This window comes from Loxodonta africana, chromosome 1 (assembly GCF_030014295.1).
Source record: "Loxodonta africana isolate mLoxAfr1 chromosome 1, mLoxAfr1.hap2, whole genome shotgun sequence".
Taxonomy (NCBI): Eukaryota; Metazoa; Chordata; class Mammalia; order Proboscidea; family Elephantidae; genus Loxodonta; species Loxodonta africana.
In genome coordinates this window covers 145,420,494-145,440,808 of record NC_087342.1, presented here as the reverse complement: position 1 = coordinate 145,440,808, position 20,315 = coordinate 145,420,494, and the positions used below count along the sequence as shown (strand labels likewise).

The following is a 20,315-nucleotide window of genomic DNA, read 5'->3' as shown; positions in this document are numbered from 1 at the left end:
TCCTGTCGATGTACTGCTGCAGCCTTTTTTGAACGATCTTCAGCAAAATTTTACTTGCATGTGATATTCATGATATTGGTTAATAATTTTCCGAGTTCAGTTGGATCACCTTTCTTGGGAATAGGCATAAATATGGATCTCTTCCAGTTGGTTGGCCAGGTAGCTGTGTTCCAAATTTCTTGGCATAAACCAGTGAGCACTTCCATCACTGCTTCTGTTTGTTGAAACATCTCAATTGGTATTTTGTCAATATCTGGAGCCTTGTTTTTCGCCAGTGCCTTCAGTGCAGCTTGGACCTCTTCTTTCAGTGTTGTCGGTTCCTGATCATATGCTACCTCCTGAAATGGTTGAATATCAACCAGTTGTTTTTGATATAACCAAAAAAACCAAACCCAGTGCAGTCAAGTCAATTCCGACTTATAGCGACCCTATAGGACCGAGTAGAACTATCTGGTAGAGTTTCCAAGGAGCACCTGGCGGATTCAAACTGCCGACCCTTTGGTTAGCAACCATAGTGCTTAACCACTAAGCCACCAGGGTTTCCACCCTTTATGATATAGTGACTGTGTATTCCTTCCATCTTCTTTTGATGCTTCCTGTGCCGTTTGATACTTCCTTCCATAGAATCTTCAGTATTGCAACTCAAGGCCTGATTTTTTTTCTTCCATTCTTTCAGCTTGAGCCATGCCGAGCATGTTCTTCCCTTTTAGTTTTCTAACTCCAGGTCTTTCCACATGTCATTATAATACTTTACTTTGTCTTCTAGGGCTACCTTTGAATTCTTCTGTTCAGCTCTTTTACTTCATCATTTCTTCCTTTTGTTGTAGCTACTTAATGTTCAAGAGCAACTTTCAGAGTCTCTTCTGACATCCATTTTGGTCTTTTCTTTCTTTCCTGTGTTTTCACTGACCTCTTGCTTTCTTCATGTATGATGTCCTTGATGTTATTCCACAACTCATCTGGTCTTCAGTCATTAGCGTTCAATGCATCGAATCTACTCTTGAGATAGTGTCTACATTCAGGTGGGATATACTCAAGTTCATACTTTGGCGATCGTGGACTTGTTCTAATTTTCTTCAACATCAGCTTGAACTTGCATAAAAGCAGTTGATGGTCTGTTCTGTAGTCAGCCCCTGGGCCTTGTTCTGACTGATGATATTGAGGTTTTCCCTCATTTCTTTCCACAGATATGGTCAATTTGATTTCTGTGTATTCCATCTGGGGAGGTCCACATGTATAGTTGCCGTTTATGTTGTTGAAAAGAGGTATTTGCAATGAAGTCATTGGTCTTGCAAAATTCTATCATGTGATCTCCAGCATCATTTCTATCATCAATGCCATATTTTCCAACTGCTGATCCTTCTTCATTTCCAACTTTTGCATTCCAATCACTGGTAATTATCAATACATCCTGACTACATGTTTGATCAATTTTAGAATGTAGAAGTTGGTAAAAATCCTCAACTTCATCTCTCGCCTTGGTGGTTGGTGCATAAATTTGAGTAATAGCTGTATTAACTGGTCTTACCTTGTAGGCATATGAATATTATCCTATCACTGAGAGCATTGTACTTCAGGGTAGATCTTGAAATTTTTTTTTTTTTTTTGATGATGAGCGCAACGCCATTCCTCTGCAAGCTGTCATTCTCGGCATAGTAGACCATGTGATTTTCTGATTCAGAATGGCTCATACCAGTCCCTTTCAGCTTACTAATGCCTAGGATATTGGTGTTTTTGTGTTCTGATTCATTTTTGATGATTTCCAATTTTTCTATATTCATGCTTCGTACATTCCACATTTCAATTATTAATGGATGCTTGCAGCTGTTTCTCCTCATTTTGAGTTGTGCCACATGAGCAAATGAAGGTCCCAAAAGCTTGAATACATCCACTCTACTTTGAGAAGGCAGCTCTTCCCCAGTCGTCTTTTGAGTGCCTTCCAACCTGAGGGGCTCATCTTCTGGCATGATATCAGACAGGTTTCCTCTGCTATTTGTAAGGTTTTCACTGGCTAATTCTTTTCAGAAGTAGACTGCCAGGGCTTTCTTTCTAGACTGTCTTAATCTGGAAGCTCTGCTGAAACCTGTCCACCATGGGTGACCCTGCTGGTATTTGAATACCGGTGGCATGGCTTCCAGCATCACAGCAGCACGCAAGCCCCCACAGTAGGACAAACTGACAGGCAGCAGCTGTAAAAGAAAAATCATAACAACAGAAATAATTTGTTAGGGTGGGAGGGTTTGCTTTTACTTAAAAAATCATGCTGATGCACTCTGCCTGTCTCAGACCTTCCCCCTACACACACACCCAGTTATCTCATAAAATGTCTCTTCCATCTCCCTGTTTCTTAAAACATATTCACCTTCCTTTTCCTAGGAAAATTCAGGAAAAAGAAGAGAGCCCCAGAAACTTGTGCTTCAGAAACAGCAAAGTAGTGTTTCTATATTTTCCTGGTAATCTATAGGTCTTTAACTCTTGAATGGAGGTGAAGAGGATGGGATGGGGTAGGGGGATCCTTTTGCTGCCTTTTTAAGTTTTTATTTGATAGATGAGAGCTAAGGTTACTTTTTCCCATCCTGTTTCAAATTTCCCTTAATTGCTGTTTGGAGGTACAGCTATAAAACTTTTCAGATCACAGAATCTAATTTAAATCTCAAAAACGTTAACAGGACTAAAACATTCAAAATATGTCTGCTGGCAGGGCTCTATCATCATGGCCATCAGGAGCCCTGTGTTTCCAGGTCAGTTAATCCTAGTCTCCAAGGCCTAGCAGATCTGTTAAGTTTCTTTCATACAAACTGGGAAGTTACTCACAATTCAGAAATGGGCACATTTCCCAGGAAAGCACACAGAATCCACAGTTCTCTCCCTAGATACAGCTTATCTTTATATACCTATACATAAAACATGAAGTTGAGTATTGAGAAAGAAAATGTCAAAAACTTTAACATAAATAATAGGCTTTCCAAGGAGCAGCTGGTGGATTCAAACCTCAGACCTTTTGGTTAGCAGCCAAGCTCTTAACCACTGCACCACCAGGAATCCAAATAATATTCAAGAGGTTAGTTATTACAGTTAGTCTACCATTTGAGCAGAATAGCAAATATGAAACACACTGGGTGCTCTTTAAATTATTTGACTTATTTATTTGATCAGGAGTTTCAGCAAGTTTATTTTGTCTTAATAACTAATAGAAAGTTTTTTATTCTCATAACCTTAAATCCTAATGATATAATTCATGTTCTGGTAAATAGCTTACCCACTAACTGCTTGAAATAGTAGGTAAAGACTGAATCTGAAATGTAATCTTTCTTAGTCTTTTTTTAGTTTTTTTATTGAAATAAAATACACAATTTGTTGAGAGTAAATTCCCCATTTTAATGTGTACAATTCAGTGTTGTTTTTTTTTTTTTTAGCATATTTGTGATGTTGTGTAACCATCCTGAGTATCTAATCCCAGAACATTTCCAAATCTGGTGTGTCCTAATTCCCTCCTTCCCCTGTAGATTAGGCAACCACTAGTCTGCTCTCTGTCTCCATGGACTTGATTATTCTGGACATTTACTATAAATCTGTCATACAATATGTGACCTTTTGGCCTGGTGTCTTTTATTTAGCATAATGTTTTCAATATATATCGATGTCGCATGAATCAGTACTTCATTCTTTTATGGCTGAGTAATATTGCATTGTATGGATATAGTACATTCTGTGTTATGTTGGTTTTTTGTAGTGAGCCATTTTGAGTCCCTTCTCCTTTCCTTTTGTCTGTATTTTTTAGATAAATCTTTAGTGGTTACTGTGAATATTACATTTAACATTTTGCATGTATAATATCCTAGATGTTGCTCAAGTTTTATATTTCCTTGTCAATCTTTAGCCTAGTTATACTCTATTCATATTGAAAGTGAGGATTTAAGTCACCAACTGTTGTTGAAATGTCTGTTTCTCCTTTCAGTTCTGTCAGTTTTTATATCGTGTATTTTGGGGCTCTGTTCTTAGGTGCATATGTTTATAGTTGTAAACAGCTTCTTAATGGATTGACCTTTTCGTCATTATATAATGTCCTTTTTCTCTCATAAAATTTTTATGTTAAAGTCTATTTGGTCTAATATTAGTATAGCCACTCCATTCTCTTTTTGGTTACTGTTTGCGTGAAATATATTTTTCCACCCTTTTACTTTCAGCCTCTCTTTGAGTCTAAAGTGATTCTTTTGTACCCATTCTGCCAATGTCTACCTTTTAATTTGAGAGTTTAGTCCAGTTATATTTAATGTACTTACTCATAAGGAATCTTTTCTATGTTTTCTGCACGCCCTATATCTTTCCTCACTCAGTTCTTAAATTACTGCCTCCTTTGTGTTAAATATTTCCTAATGTATCATTTTAATTACCTTATTATTTCTTTTACTATAAATATTTGAGTTATTTTCTTAGTGGTTGCCCTAGGGGTTACAGTTAACATCTTAACAAACAATATAGTTTGACTTAATACTGGTTTAAATTTGCTACTATACATCTATGTCCCCTTTCCCTTCGTACTCTTATTGTCACATATTACACCTTTATACGTTGTGTACCCATCAACATGTGTATAGAATTACTGCTTTATGCAGTTTTCTTTTAAATAAGATAGTAAAAAAGAATAGTTACAAGCAAAAAATACATTAATACTGTCTTTTACATTCATTTATATAGTTATCTTTACCGTTGCACACATCCTCGAGATCACACAGAGGTGATAGCTTGGTCTCTTCTCAAATCTTTCCTTAGCATGCACACAGCCCTGGACATGTGCGTGGCCTTACAGAGATCCAAGAATATGTCCAAGCATTGCAAAGCTCTTGTTCCCCAAAGCATCTCATTCCCCAGCCTTTCCCCCTAAGCTTTTTGGTGCCTGTATTGTTTCTTACCTATATTCAGTTGTTCTTTTTTGTTTTTGTTTGTTTTCAAAAAAGCACTCTTCAAGTTCTAAGAGCGCTTGGTTAGTTTTCCATAGTCCCAAAAAAGTTGATTCTGATATTTTTGACCAGTATTTTCTGTTGCTATTATGGATGGGTGCACTTTTGAAATTTCTTACTCCACTATTTTAGGTGATATTACTCCTGTATTTTCTTTTTTAATTAGGATTTTGTTCTAATGGTTAATTTAAATTAAAGGATTGCAGATGGGTTAATTTTAAATATAAGGGCAATATTAGGGGATTTTGATGTATAACTGAAACCTTTGGCCCTGTACCTTAGCTGTGATGCACGTGCTGTATTACATTCACCCTTCTAAATACTTTTTAACACTGGGAATTAATTTTGGTCCTTATGCAAATGTATAATAGTCATACTTCACCATGAAGCAAGGAAAAGAATAATATAAAAAAGGGAACCAAGCTTTGAAAAAATTTGTGAAAACATCATCCCCAAATGTCTAACCCAGTACCTGGATATGATGGTAGGAAGACATAAGCTTAGAGAAGTTTGAATCATTATCGGTGGGGTGAGTATAAGGAGGTAGAGAGGAAGCCCAGTGCTGTCAGTGAGCTGCAAGCCTGTGAGCCCAAATATTACCACAACAGCAACCATCAATTTAGTAACCTTGTTTATATCAGTGGCATGGTGCTAAAGCCATTTTTTTTAATTTAGAACTGAAATTTGAGACTTCTTTACAACTTGACATACTTGAAGTACATGCATTTTAAAACAACATTTTGACATTTAAAAGCAGTTATGTTGGTTTCACTTGTTTTGTGTGTGCACGTGCTTTGTATGTGTTCTTTTGGTAGCAAGGAGCTGTACCTCCAACCAGTTCAGTTCCTCCTGTGGCCGGAGCCCCATCTGTTGGACAACCTGGAACAGGATTTGGAATGGTGAGGGGCAGCCTGTATTAAAAATTTTAATGTACAAAAATATCTTGACATTTCTCAAGCATTTGCCAAATTCCTAATTAACAAGTACTGCTGTAGTATAAAGGAGCCCTGGTGACACAATGGTTAAGTGCTTGACTGCTAACTGAAAGGTTGGCAAATCAAACCCACCAGCTGCTCCATGGGAGAAAAGACCTGGCAATCTGCTCCTGCAAAGATTATAGCCTAGGAAATCCTATGGGGCAGTTCTACTTTGTCATATAAGGTCATTATGAGTCAAAATCGACTCCAGGGCATACAACAACAGCTGTAGCATATTAAAAAAAAAAAAAGTAGCATATTACCCTTTCCAAAATGCAATAAAGTAATACTTTAAAAGTTGCATCATCTGCTTTAGACCTTAAGGAAACTATACATGAAGTGATAAAGTCAGTTATAAAATACTTAAAGTAAGTTCTGTCATCAAACTAAGTTCTACAGTACAGTACCCTGTTATATCATTATTGGAATAAGATTTATTAAGTATAATCTTACTGAATCATCAAAATCAACCCTTAATCACTATATTAAGGCCTCTCAATTATCACTTCTATCACCAGCAAATTTTAGGGCTATTTTCCATAAAGAAAGTAGTTTTTTTAAACTCTTTCAAGAGTCAGTGCTTACGTAAGGCAAACAACAACAAAGTCTATTTGGGATGAGCATGCGTGTGGCCAGCCAGGCAAAAACCCCACATCAGTGACTTCTTTCCCAGCTGCTAGCCTCCCAGCACATAATTCAGAGTTACATAATTGTCAGAAACATATTAAACCCAGTGAATTCCACTCATGCCCTGAATTACTCTTCCTTTTCAGCCTCCTGCTGGGACGGGCATGCCCATGATGCCTCAGCAGCCAGTCATGTTTGCACAGCCCATGATGAGGCCACCCTTTGGGGCTGCAGCTGTACCTGGCACACAGGTCAGTTTTTCAGTGTTGTCCACAAAACAGTGACACTAATTTATAAGTGAAACACTGTCATGTGGCAAACTGTTTTATAAGTGCTTTTACCTCATGTAATCTTCATATCCGTTGGTTCAGAAGTAAAGGGGACGTGGAAGCAAGATTAGCAATAGTGTAAGGTGCGGAGAAAAATTGTAAAAATAATTCAGTATCCTTGGGCCCTTCCTTTCTTCTGTTTAATTCAGAGTGGTACCCAAGAACAACCAGACATTTAAAACATCTAGGGCATTTGTCCCAGAGAAATGAGTACTTCTGATCTGTAGTTTATTATGTACTACATTCATTAACAAAGATGTCAAAATACGTGTATTTTATTGAACTTTTTTCTGCTAATAATGATAGTTATACTAATCAGTCACCCTTTCTTAACATCTCTAAATTGCCTGGCCAAGGTGGAAGTGTATATGGAACATAAGGGTTTTTTACCATGGAACATTGACTTGGATGAGTCGGAACATCATGTTATAAATTTATTAACATCATATTGAGTAAACCAGACCAAAGAGCTCAAATATATTTTAATGATATCTGTAAATGGCTTCATTCCTATACTACTTACCAAATGGGTATTTATATTGTCTTATATGTAGGATACCTACTATGAATTTCCTGAGCATACTTTAATCCCTTCTGCTTCCTTGGTACATCTCTAAATCTATCCTTTACCTGTCCCCTAAATTTGCTTTCATCTTCTTCACTTTTAGTCCCTCAATAAACATGAGAATGTTTACTGTACAATAAACATGAGAATGACCGGGAGAGAAAATGGTACATGTTGAAAGACATAAACTCAGAATGTGAGAAGTCCTAGCCTTCAAGCCATAACCAATGCACTAGCTTCATGAGAACTTTTCTAGTCTGCTCTGAACAAATGGACCCTGTCTAGATATTTTTTTCAGGGAGTTGAGGGAAGTTTGCGGGATGGGGGGAAATAGTTAGGACTAAGTTTAACCTAGATGTATTTAAACTATGAGAAGGCTCTCATTTATTATGCATGCTTCCTTGATGGTATCCATGACTATTTACCACCTTTTTGAAAAAAGAAAGGATAATTCTGTTTTTATGAACATGGAAGAATGCTATTGAGATTTTGTAACTTTATTGTATCTTGCATGCTGAAAGCTTTAGAAATAAATCAATACAATTTTGTTACTTAAAGCAATTGTTTTTCCTCACACAATACCTGTGTTAGATGTTGTCGTGTTGTTGTTAGGTGCCATTGAGTCAGTTCCAACTCATAGTGACCCCATACGCAACAGAACAAAACACTGCCTGATCTTGCACCATCTGCACAACCATTGCTATGTTTGAGCCCATTGTTGTAGCCACTGTGTCAATCCATCTTGTTGAGGCTCTTTTTCACTGACTCTCTACTTTAACCAAGCATGATATCCTTCTCCAGGGACTGATCCCTCTTGACAACACATCCAAAGAAAGCAAGACAAAGTCTCACTGTCTTTTCTTCTAAGGAGCACTCTGGCTGTACTTCTTCCAAGACAGATTTGCTCATTCTTCTGGCAGTCCATGGTATATTCAGTATCCTTCACCAACACCATAATTCAAATATGCCAATTCTTCTTTGGTCTTCCTTAGTTATTGTCCAGCTTCCACAGGCATATGAGTTGACTGAAAATACCACGGCCTAGGTCAGGCACACCTTAGTCCTCAAGGTGACATATTTGCTTTCTAACACTTTAAAGAGGTCTTTTGCTGTAGATTTGCTCAGTGCAATACATCGTTTGACTTCGCGACTGCTGCTTCCATGGTCATGGATTGTGAATCCAAGTAAAATGAAATCCTTCACAACTTCAATATTTTCTCCATTTATCATGATGTTGCTTATTGGTCCTGTTGTGAGAATTTTTGTTTTCTTTATGTTTAGGTGTAATCCAGTGCTAGATAACACCAGCTTATTTATTTAATTTGAAGAATGAAAATGAAAACTAGATACGTTAAAAACAATGTTTTAATCAGTAATTGAATTTATAGTAAGTTGGGGAATGGTATGCCATATTTACACAATTTTTAGATTGTATTTCCTATTTCAGAAAAGCATAGATAATTATACTGTAAACATGAGTTTGCAGTTTCAGATAACAAAACAGTTTTGAATTACTGATGACTGAACTGTCCAATCATTCTTTGTTTGGTTTGGTATTCTTTGTTTGATACTGTCATCTCATCTAATTATTACTTTGGATCAATTCCTTGAGTTTCTTACCTTCCAGGCAACTTCAAACCTTACCTTTATTTTTTCCTGAGATTTCTACGAAGTATTATTTCAGTTTTTGAAATGGAAATTTGGGTGGTAGGTAATGCATATCAATTAATGGATTCTGGGTTTAGGAACACATATAAAAACCCTCACTTCTGAACCTCTGCTTAGTGACCAATAAAAACATACATCCCTGCCCAACACATCCAGATTTTGAGATTTTTGTTGTATTATAAACATAAGAAATGTATTACACTCAAAGGCTGTTGCCACCTGTCAACTCTATATAGATTACATGAAATTTTTAAGGCCTAGTACCCCAGGTATTGGTTAAACAGCACAAGGTAAGGTAATTCTTTGTTACTTTTGCTGCAAATTCAGTACAATTCTTAGCTATAGTATTTGATAACCAGACTTAGCCTTCTCTTTGAGCTGAACAGGTGATTTGGAATTCAGTCACATTCATGACTAGGAGACTGTTTGCTCAGCTCAAAGAAACATTTCCCCAAAACTTGACTGGTTTTCACTTGAAATAATTTGTATGAAATTCTAGTGTATTTAACTAATCATTTTAAGTGATTTCTCAAGTAGCTTTTTGCAAACTTTCTCCTTTCCATTTTTCCTTCAAACCTATTCCCACTATAAGAAAAGCCATTTAAATTCCTTTTTTAGTGATACTAATAACTCAAAGTAAAAATGCTTTCATATAGAGAAATTGTTTTTTACTATGTAGTCATAATATGTTTACGTGACTAGTTTTCCACGTCTTCCCTAACATCCATGTTGTTCTACCAGAGTCTCCAGATTTTTCTTAAGCTAAATCTGATCTCAAAGCATTTTCAAGAAAGTCAGACATCATTGATCTGTATTTTACCAGTCCAAAATTAAATACAACACTATGACTAAGTAGAACAAAGTAGATTTTATAAACCTTTAGCAACCTAATCTTCTGCATGTTTGTTTTCTGTGGTATGTGTTCTGCCTAATGCTTGTATATCTCTGTTTGCTTTCTATTTCCACTATCTTGTGCTGGCATTTCCCCCGTTAGCTTTCTCCAAGCCCTACACCTGCCACTCAGAGTCCCAAGAAACCTCCAGCAAAGGACCCATTAGCGGATCTTAACATCAAGGATTTCTTGTAAACAGTTTAAGGTATCTAATATTGAACTTTTCCTCTGGGCTTGTAATAATCAGCTGTATAAAAAAAAATTTTTTTTTTCTTATAATACTTAGCTATTTCAGGTATAATATGTTTATTTATGTGCTGTAAGTAGATGCCTTGAATAATGTTGAATTTTTTAAATCAGTGTTAAATGCTATCTTTATGAATGAATTTATAAAACTAAGAGGGAGAGAAACTTCCAAATTGTCCTTATGCTGGTAAAGCACATAGATTATATGGGTAAAGCAGAAAGTTGCCATGTTGCTTGGGCAAATTAGAAAATGATCACTGTATTACATGATGGCTGGTATGTACAAAAAGTTAGCATTTATAATATTGCATTTAGAAATTTTCTAATAATACACTTGCTACATAACTGCATTTTTATTTTGTTTATCCTTATTTTGCCTCATAAAGTAAAGCTTAGATTATTGACCTTTGTGTTTCTGCATTCAGGCTGAATTTTAAATTTCTAATAGTCTAGTTTTAATTTTCTAATGCTCTAGTTTTAAATTTCTAATATTTATGAAGTGATCAATGGTGAACTTAGAGAAGGAAACTGATGAATGAAAAATGTTTACTATTAACCTCAACACCTAGCGTGATGGGTAGATGCTTAACAAGTAATTACTGTGCATGAACAGTAATAATACTGCCTTTCATTTGCACAGTCCTTTTCATATCCACTTCCCAGTAATTAACTCATTTGATCTTCTCAGTGGGAGATCAGACCCCATGAGATATACTGGCCAGATACTTTTTGTCTCCATTTCACAGATAAAGAAACTGATCCTTAAGCATTAAAGTACCTTGACCAAGGTCACGCAGCCAGTAAGTGAAAGAGCAGGAAGAGTGTCCCAAGCTTTTGGACCACTGTCCAGTGTTGTTTTTATTATACATCTACTGCCTGCCTTTATTAAAAACTTTCTCCAGTACCTACTAAAATTTCTGTGAATTCCCACGTTATGATATTTTTCTTACACAAGAATAGTAATTTATCACCTTAACACCTTGACGTCTCAGCTAAGTAATTTCTCCCTGTGTCCAATATTTCTATTCCACTTTGGATTGGACTGGACTGATGAGGGCATAAGTAAAACACAGCAGTTAAAATTTCAGGTGTGGCCAATACAGGGGAGGTCAGCACAATTGGACTAAACCAAAAGCAAAGAAGTTTCCTGAATAAACTGAATGCTTCGAAGGCTGGTGTAGCAGGGTCAGGGAGCTGGGGACCATGGTTTCAGGGGACATCTAAGTCAATTGGCATAATAAAATCTATTAAGAAAACATTCTGCATCCCACTTTGAAGAGTGGCATCTGGGGTCTTAAACACTAGTAAGCAGCCATCTAAGATGCATCAATTGGCCTCAGCTCACCTGGATCAAAGGAGAATGAAGAACACCAAGGACACAAGGCGATTGTGAGCCCAAAAGACAGTAAGGGCCACAAGAACCAGAGACTACATCATCCTGAGACCAGAAGAACTAGATGGTGCCCGGCTACAACTGATGACTCCCCTGACAGGGAACACAACAGAGAACCCCTGAGGGAGCAGGAGAGCAGTGGGATGCAGACCCCAGATTCTCATAAGACCAGACTTAATGGTCTAAGACTAGAAGGACCCCGGTGGTCATGGCCCCCAGACCTTCTGTTGGCCCAGGACAGGAACCATTCCCAAAGCCAAGTCTTCAGACATGGACTGGACAATGGGTTGGAGAGGGATGCTGGTGAGGAATGAGCTTCTTGGATCAGGTGGACACTTGAGACTATGTTGGCATTTCCTGCCTGGAGGGGAGATGAGTGGGTGGAGGGGGTTAGAAGCTGGCAAAATGGACACAAAAAGAGAGAGTGGAGGGAGAGAGTAATTGGGAGTGTGTAGCAAGGTGTATATGGGTTTTTGTGTGAGAAACTACTTGATTTGTAAACTTTCACTTAGAGCACAATAAAAGTTATAAAAAAAAAAATTCAGGTGTGGCTAAGGAAACTGTATAGAGAAGCCTTATTCAGTAAATATCACCCTCATCATATGCCAGGAACTTTGCTCTACACAGTCCCTGCCCTCAGAGATTCAGTCAAGAAGGAGACAGATGCAGACTATTTGATGATCTCAGAGAAGGGGTGCCTACCTACCTCAGCCTTGAGACCCCAGAAAAGGTTCCCCAGCCAAGATGACTAGTGAAAGATGATTAAGCCAGGAAGAAAAGTAGGGAGTGGCATGAATGAAGGAGGCATTGAGACAGCAGGGATAGCTCACTCCTCTTCTAGTCTGTCACTTATCCACCTGTTGAGGAAGTGACTCTTAGAACAACAAAACAGAACAGAAGCTAAAAATAATGGATGTCACCACTCCTTCCTTTTAATTCACTACCCTTTTTTAAAGGTTAAATCTTCTAAGTACTGAATATCTTACTACTAAGATTTCTAACAATGACCCAAATTTCAAAATTTTGCTGATAAAATTCTCATCTCCAATGAAACTGTACATTAAAAGTTTTTTTTTTTTTTTTTTTTAATTCCCCTGGCTCAAATTTTAAACTTGTTCTAAAGAATAGGGAAAAGTATATCAATGTGAGTTTGTTAATACAGAAACCTTTTGTGTTAAGGTTTTTTTTTTCATAATAATTGTGAAGTAAAATTGCAAGGGAGGTGAGATATTTGTGGAGTATGTAATATTCTGTTTTCTAATTCAAGTGCTTTTTGTCTTTACAGCTGCAATTTTTGTGACTGAATAGGAAAAAAAATGAGTTTGGAGACTTCAAATAGGATTGATGCTCAGAGTTTCAAAGTGAGCCACCAGTACCAAACCCAATGCTTACTCATACCTTCTCTTCCAAAATGTGTAGCACAGCTGTGAAAGTGAACATTAGGAATGTGTACTACCTTAGCTGTTATCCCTACTCTCAAAATTGTAGTGTATTTGGGTTATTTGTGTGTTGTACGATGTGAACAATGAGTGGATGTTTCTGATGCCTTTAGTGCTTTTTCTGGACCTCACCCATGGGCGGATGATGCAGCTGTTTTGTGGTGAGCCATTTGGAAAGATGTGTCTGCGTTTTTTTTTTTTTTTTTTTTTGAAGGTTTCAATGTATATATAACTTTTGGACAAAACCTAAACTCTCGCCATAAGTTCTCTTTTTCTTCTGTATCTCTGTTACAAGCATAGTGTGATAATATTAAATAGTAAGGGAAAAAAAACTCTTAAATATACAAAACTTTTTTCGGTGTGGAGTACAATTTTCCAATCACAGGAACTTCAACTGTTGTGAGAAATGTTTATTTTTGTGGCACTGTATATGTTAAGAAATTTTATTTTAAAAAATATGAAGGTTAACGTCCATAATAAATACTTCTCCTTGAAGCTACCTTATCAAGAATGAAAAATCATATGGGAAGGATTCCATGTTTATCAGTACTGTATTAAGATATATATTTTAATTTTATTTGACATATTTTACATCTAAATTGACCTATTTATTCATTCTTGATTAAATGCACTGAAAAGTAAAGGGTCCATGTCTATCATGTCAGTGAAAAAGCAATTAGAAATGTGCTACTTCAAGTGATTATGAAGGCACCCTGAGGTACATCTGTAATTTAAAAAATATTGCAAATATTTTTATTTTACTGTAGATTTTATGTACATCTGTTGCTTTAGTATTTCTTGTGTGTTCTGTAGACTAGTGTTCTTCCATTCCTCAACTGAGCTCAAAGTAGGTTTTGTTGTACCATTGTGGTTAGGATTTAAACTAGTTCAGAGAACTGTATCCTTTACTGTACATACTGTATTCTTTAATTTTTAATTTGTTGTCATACTGTCTGTGCTGATGGCTTGGCTTAAGATTTTGATGCATAAATGAGGTCACTGTTGATCAGTGTTGCTAGCGGCTTGGCAGCTCTTCGTAAAAGCATATTGGGTTGGAAAGGTGTTTGCCTATTTTTCAAATTATTTAATAGATGTATCGTACCATTTAAAAAGTGGTTGTATCTGAATTTACTGTGGGGATAACATACATTGTAATGGGGGAAAATTACCTAAAACCAATTTCAAAATGGCTTTTCTTTGTAATTCAGTTTAAAAACCCAGTGCATGTACGCCCTCTGAGATGCAATAAACACCTTGAACAAAGAAAATGCAAACATGATCTTTCTCTCTTCGATTATTTTTTAGGGGAAAAGTGCATTTCAAATGACATACCTAGGATGTTCAAACTACTAAAATTTTTAAATATTCAGTAAGGACTTTCTTTTAAAATATGCAATTAAATTCTTTTAATAGTTTGGTGAGACTTCTCCATGGAAGTTGAACTAACTTTAGGCTAGTTTATGCACACACTTAAACACACACACACACACACACACACTCTCACACAAAATCTAGGCTAGTTTCTTTTAATAAAATTGTGTGACTTTATGCATAATATTGGTGGTTGGAACCCACCCAGCAGCTCTGCGGGAGAAAGACCTAGCGATCTGCTTCCATAAAGATTACAGCCAAGAAAACACTACAGGACAGTTCTGCTTTTTCACACAGAAAGTCTGTAGTTCAAAATCAACTCAACAACGCTTAGCAACAACAACCTGCCTACAATAGATTAGCCTAATGATAATAGCATTTCAAAATGTTGTTGTTAGGTGCCGTCGAGTCGGTTCTGATTCACAGCAACACTTTGTATAACAGAATGAAATACTGCCCGGTCCTGTGCCATCCTTACAATCTTTGTTATGTTTGAGCCCATTGTTGCAGCCACTGTGTCAATCCATCTCGTTGAGGGTCTTCCTCTTTTTGGTTGACCCTGTACTTTATCAAACATGATCTCCTTCTCCAGGACTGATCCCTCCTGACAACATGTCCAAAGTATGCAAGACATAGTCTTGCCATCCTTGCTTCCAAAGAGCATTCTGGTTGTACTTCTTCCAAGACAGATTTGTTCGTTCTTTTCGCAGTCCATGGTATATTCAATATTCTTCACCAACACCACAATTCAAAGACATCAATCCTTCTTTTGTCTTCCTTATTCATTGTCCAGCTTTCACATGCTTATGATGCTATTGAAAATACCATGGCTTGGGTCAGGCGCACCTTCATCTTCAAGGTGGCATCTTTCCTTTTCAATGCTTTAAAGAGGTCTTTTGCAGCAGATTTGCCCAATGCAGTGCGTCTTTTGATTTCTGACTGCTGCTTCCGTGGGTGTTGATTATGGATGCAAGTAAAATGAAATCCTTGACAACTTCAGTCTTGTCTCTGTTTATCATGATGTTGCGTATTGGTCCAGTTGTGAGGATTTTTGTTTTCTTTATACTGAGGTGACATTCATACTGAAGGCTGTGGTCTTTGATCTTCATCAGTAAGTGTTTCAAGTCCTCTTCACCTCCAGCCAGCAAGATTGTGTCATCTACATAATGCAGATTGTTAATGAGTCTTCCACCAATCCTAATGCCCCATTCTTCTTCATATGGTCTAGTTTCTCAGATTATTTGCTCAGCATACAGACTGAATAAATACGGTGAAAGGATACAACCCTGACACACACCTTTTCTGACTTTAAACCACACAGTATCCCCTTGTTCTGTCTGCCTTGGGAATAGGAATAATATGGATCTCTTCCAGTGAGTTGGCCAGGTAGCTGTCTTCCAAGATTCTTGGCATAGATGAGTGAGCACTTCCAGTGCTGAACTCATTTGTTGAAACATTTCAGTCGATATTCTGTCAATTCCTGGAGCCTTGTTTTTCACCAGTGCCTTCAGTGCAGCTTGGACTTCCTCCATCAATACCTTCGGTTCCTGATCATATGCTACCTCTTGAATGGTTGAACGTCAACCAATTCTTTTGGGTATAATGACTGTGTATATTTCCTCCATCTTCTTTTGATGCCTCCTGAGTTGTTTAATATTTTCTCCATAGAACCTCCACTATTGCAACTCGAGGCTTGAGTTTTTTCCTCAGTTCTTTCAGCTTGAGAAACATCAAGTGTGTTCTTCCCTTCTGGTTTTCAATCTCCAGCTCTTTGCACATGTCATTATAACACTTTACTTTGTCTTCTCAAGCTGCCCTTTGAAATCTTCTGCTCAGTTCTTGTACTTCATCATTTCTTCCTTTTGCTGTAGCTACTGTATGTTCAAGAGCAAGTTTCAGAGTGTCTTCTGACATCCATTTTGGTCTTTTCTTTCTTTCCTGTCTTTTTAATGATCTCTTGCTTTCTACATGCATGATGTCCTTGATGTCATTCAAAAGAGTAGTCTACGTCAAATAGAAGTATTTATCAAATAAAATTATCATTTCTATGTTAACACTGTCTTTCCCTTAGTTAACTAGGATTTTATCTTGAGAACTAACTTTTAGAAGCTTATATTTGATTACATATTGTGATTTTCATATATTACATCTTGAGCAGATATTGCTTTGTGGGCATATTATAATTGTTTTAGGTTGTGTTTTAGGTCATAACTAATTTTAAGTTTAAATAATACATTTTTATGTTTTATAAGTAAGCTTTTTTTCCATCATTGACTAGCCCATGAGTATAAAGAATATAAATCCTTAACAGGCAAAAGCTGCAAGATCATAATTTTATATCAGACTCTGAAACCTTGATGTGGTGATTCTTGGTGTCGTTGTAAGGGAAGACGCTGGATGGCGTCTCCTGGATGGTCAAAAAACTAACCTTTCTGGATAATTTTCAGGATAGATTCAGTTTACCCCCGGAGTTCTCCCACATGGTGAGCATTTCTGTAATGGTTTTACTCTGCATTTCTAGCCTCTTCTCTGCCTCACCCCAGCCCTCTACAAGCATGCACACACATGCACGCACAGAGTTTTTTGTGTGACCATGCCAATTACTCATTTCAGAGAATCACTAAGCACTTTATTGGCTCACACAGGGCCATCTGCCTGAAATTATCTCACCAACCTTACCAGTGCAACCAAGTCCCGCTTATATCTTCAGGGCCTGTTCCTGCTCCATTCCCTACTCTTCACAGAGCATATCTTCATGAAACTATAATTAGCCGTGAAGGCGTCCTCTGCTCTGGCCAATTGTGAGCTGCTGAAAGGCAGGAGTCATCTTCTTCTAGACATATCCTCAACACCCAGCACTTTGGTACCAGGTACGTGACTGAGGGAGTACGTTGGTTCTTAGAGTTCTCTTCACTTACGGGTATACTGCTGGGCTATTCTATTTCTCATTACTGAAAAACAGCTTGCATATACTGCATTCATTGTCAGAAGTTATTAGAGTTTTGGTAGCTCTTTGTCAGTCGTTGTAATAGAAGAACCAATACCAATGAAAAACCCACCCTGAGTTGAAGATTTTAATCACTTTATGTATGGTGTATTGATTGCAAGTGTGGTTCTCTCAGTATTAAAGTGCCTCCTTAGTTCCCTATCTTTTATGTTATTTACTGTACTTCAATGAGTTGGAATCGACTCGAGGGCACTGGGTTTTGGGTGGGTTACTGTACTGAAAAAAACCTTTTGGGAGGAGTCATGAGGTTGAAATGAGGAGGAAAGGAGTGGACAAGAAATGAGAAATCCATTCACAAAAAAGATAAATAGTGCAAAAAATTCTTCCGGCCTGTAAGTAGACATCTTTAACAAGATATTCCTGAATTTTCATTGGTAGGAAAGGGCATGGTCTTGCAGCAGTGACTACAGTGTTTCTTGTGTGAAAACATACTGAAAATCAAAACGAGTGTTGATCTTAGTTGAAAAGTCACATTGATTTATATTTTTGAGGCAGCATGTTTTGTGGTAGTTATCTTGTGATTTAAGGAAATTTCTGTTTCTCATAGCCTTGCTAGCCATAGATTTCATCCTTGGGCACATTATTTAGATCTCTGTGAGTGGAAACATGAGGGAGTAGTGATCTGTAATTTAGTAGCATGGTAGTTAACCTTAGCTAACCTCTCAGAGCTGCAGCACTAAGTCATCTGAGTTAATTTCCACCTTAAGGCATACATGTTCAAACCATTTTGCAGCATAAAGGTAATAGATGTTCTATAAGTAATTTAAAGAGAAGCAGTTCTCAAACTCTTTGGTCTCAGGACCCCTTTACACTCTTAAAATCTGAGACCCCCTGGAAGCTTTTGTTCATGTGAATTATGTCTATCAATATTTACTGTATCAGGAATTAAAATTGAAAAAAAGTTAAAATATCTGTTTATTAATTTGTTTAAAAATAACAATAATAAACCATTACATGTTAACCAAAATACAGTATTTTTATGAAAGATAATTTTCCAAAATAATAATAATAAATGGAAGAGTGGCTTTTTTGTTGTTGTTGTTAGACTTACTGGAAGACACCTTCATTCTCATACCTGATTCTGCATTCAGTCTTGCAATATCCCATGTCATGTAGCCTCTGGAAAACTCTACTGTGGGTACACTTGTGAAAGAATGTCTTAATATTATTAGGAAAACAGTTTCAACCTCATGGTGTTATTAGAGAAATGGTCTTTGGAGTCCCCAGGGGTCCCCAGACCACACTTTGACAACCACTGCTTTAGAGCTAGGAGAATTATTTTTTTGTTCTTGGAGAGGAAAATTTACTGGTTAATAGATTAGTATGGAGGGGTGGTGAACGTAATACTTCAGCCATCACCACGATTATTCGTTGAGTGATCTCCAAATGGCCACCACCACCACTATATAAAACAGGACTTATGATGTGATGCTGAGGCTTGTGCAGGAACCGGAGTCCTGTGTCAGACAGCATGAAAGGGAATACTTGTTCAACCACCAACTGTTATCTTAGCCAAGATGCTTAATTTCTCTAAACTTTCATTTTCTCATCTGTTAAACGGGGAAATTTCTACAGTAGAAGTGCCCCATAGAGTTTCCAAGGAGTGCCTGGCAGATTCGAACTGCCGACCCTTTGGTTAGCAGCCTTAGCACTTAACCACTACCCCACCAGGGTTTCCTTTTCTACTCATGTACTTATTATTAAATGAGATAATACATGGAAATAATTACACAAAGTAGTGCTCAATAAATATTGCTGTTATTTTTAATTATTATGGTTATTTTTGCTACAGATTTTGTTTTTATTTGTCTGTAATTATAAGAACACCAAAGAGTAGAGAAGACAAAAATATAAAAATAGTCAATGATAGGAATTATTCTTTAATAAAACACAATCACGAGAAGTGCTAAACATGTTTAAGAATTTAGGAAGCATAAGTGCCTGTTACACATACAGATACAACTCACATCATGCTCTTGTGTTCCCACAGCCGCTGGGGGATGGGGCACCAGCTGGGAAGCGGCATCTGGGCTAGGCACCAAAGGCATCCGCTACAGAGGCTAAACCTGAACTCCTGCAGACCCCTTCTTAGACACAGCTTCCCATATCTAATGACAGTTTTTAAGAACATAAATGAAAGATATCAATGGGTGTTTTTGACTCATGTTAGAATTGACAGTATTTCTGTTTGGGGAATTCTTTGAGATTGGAGAGTTTAACAAGTATACTTTGTAGATTGAAGGTGATATTTTAAAACACTAGAAGAAATACTTAGTGGTGAATTAGACAGAGATGGAACATGCTATTGAAGTTGAAAATACCCAGAACAGATGTGGCAATGCGGTGCGGGGTGCAGCTGTTAGGCTGGAGGAGAGAGAGAATCTTGAGTAAAAATCTGTGGCTATAAGAGACCATAGCCTGAAACAGCATCCAGGTCTGCAGACAGCAGCCTGGCAAATGGGCAGGGCCCAGAAGGGCCGTCTTCCAGGGACAGGAAGGACAATCATCTCCTAGTGATTGTGTTCTCTGCAGTTAAACCAATCCTGAATGCTAGAGTCAGCTCCAGGGAATCCAACATCCTTGTGGTTCATCTCTCTCTTTCAGAGTAGGAACAGCTCTGGAGTAAGTCGATTAATTTTAATAATTTGTTATTGTATTCGTAAAACCTGAACAAGAAAGTAAAACTTGCCATCTGAAAAACCTTATAAATGTGCCCCAGGGAAAGTTGGAGTCATCTGCTATTTTGGATCACCTGGATTTGGCCACTCTGGTGGCACAATGGTTAAGAGCTTAGCTGCTAACCAAAAGGTTGGCAGTTCGAATCTACCAGGCACCCCTTG

General features: G+C 37.3%; 1 protein-coding gene across 25 annotated transcripts in view; it reads left to right on the top strand.

Moving 5' to 3' along the window:
• The window catches only part of SNAP91 (synaptosome associated protein 91), a 164,745-nt gene extending 154,531 nt beyond the window's left edge, over nucleotides 1–10,214 (top strand). For all 25 annotated transcript variants that reach the window (XM_064288659.1, XM_064288652.1, XM_064288632.1 and 22 more), the window contains 3 exons: nucleotides 5,777–5,860; nucleotides 6,712–6,816; nucleotides 10,122–10,214. In XM_064288659.1, the coding sequence (XP_064144729.1) occupies nucleotides 5,777–5,860; nucleotides 6,712–6,816; nucleotides 10,122–10,214 (282 nt within the window). The remainder of the gene's footprint in view (nucleotides 1–5,776; nucleotides 5,861–6,711; nucleotides 6,817–10,121) is intronic.
• The last annotated feature ends 10,101 nt before the right edge of the window (nucleotides 10,215–20,315 follow it).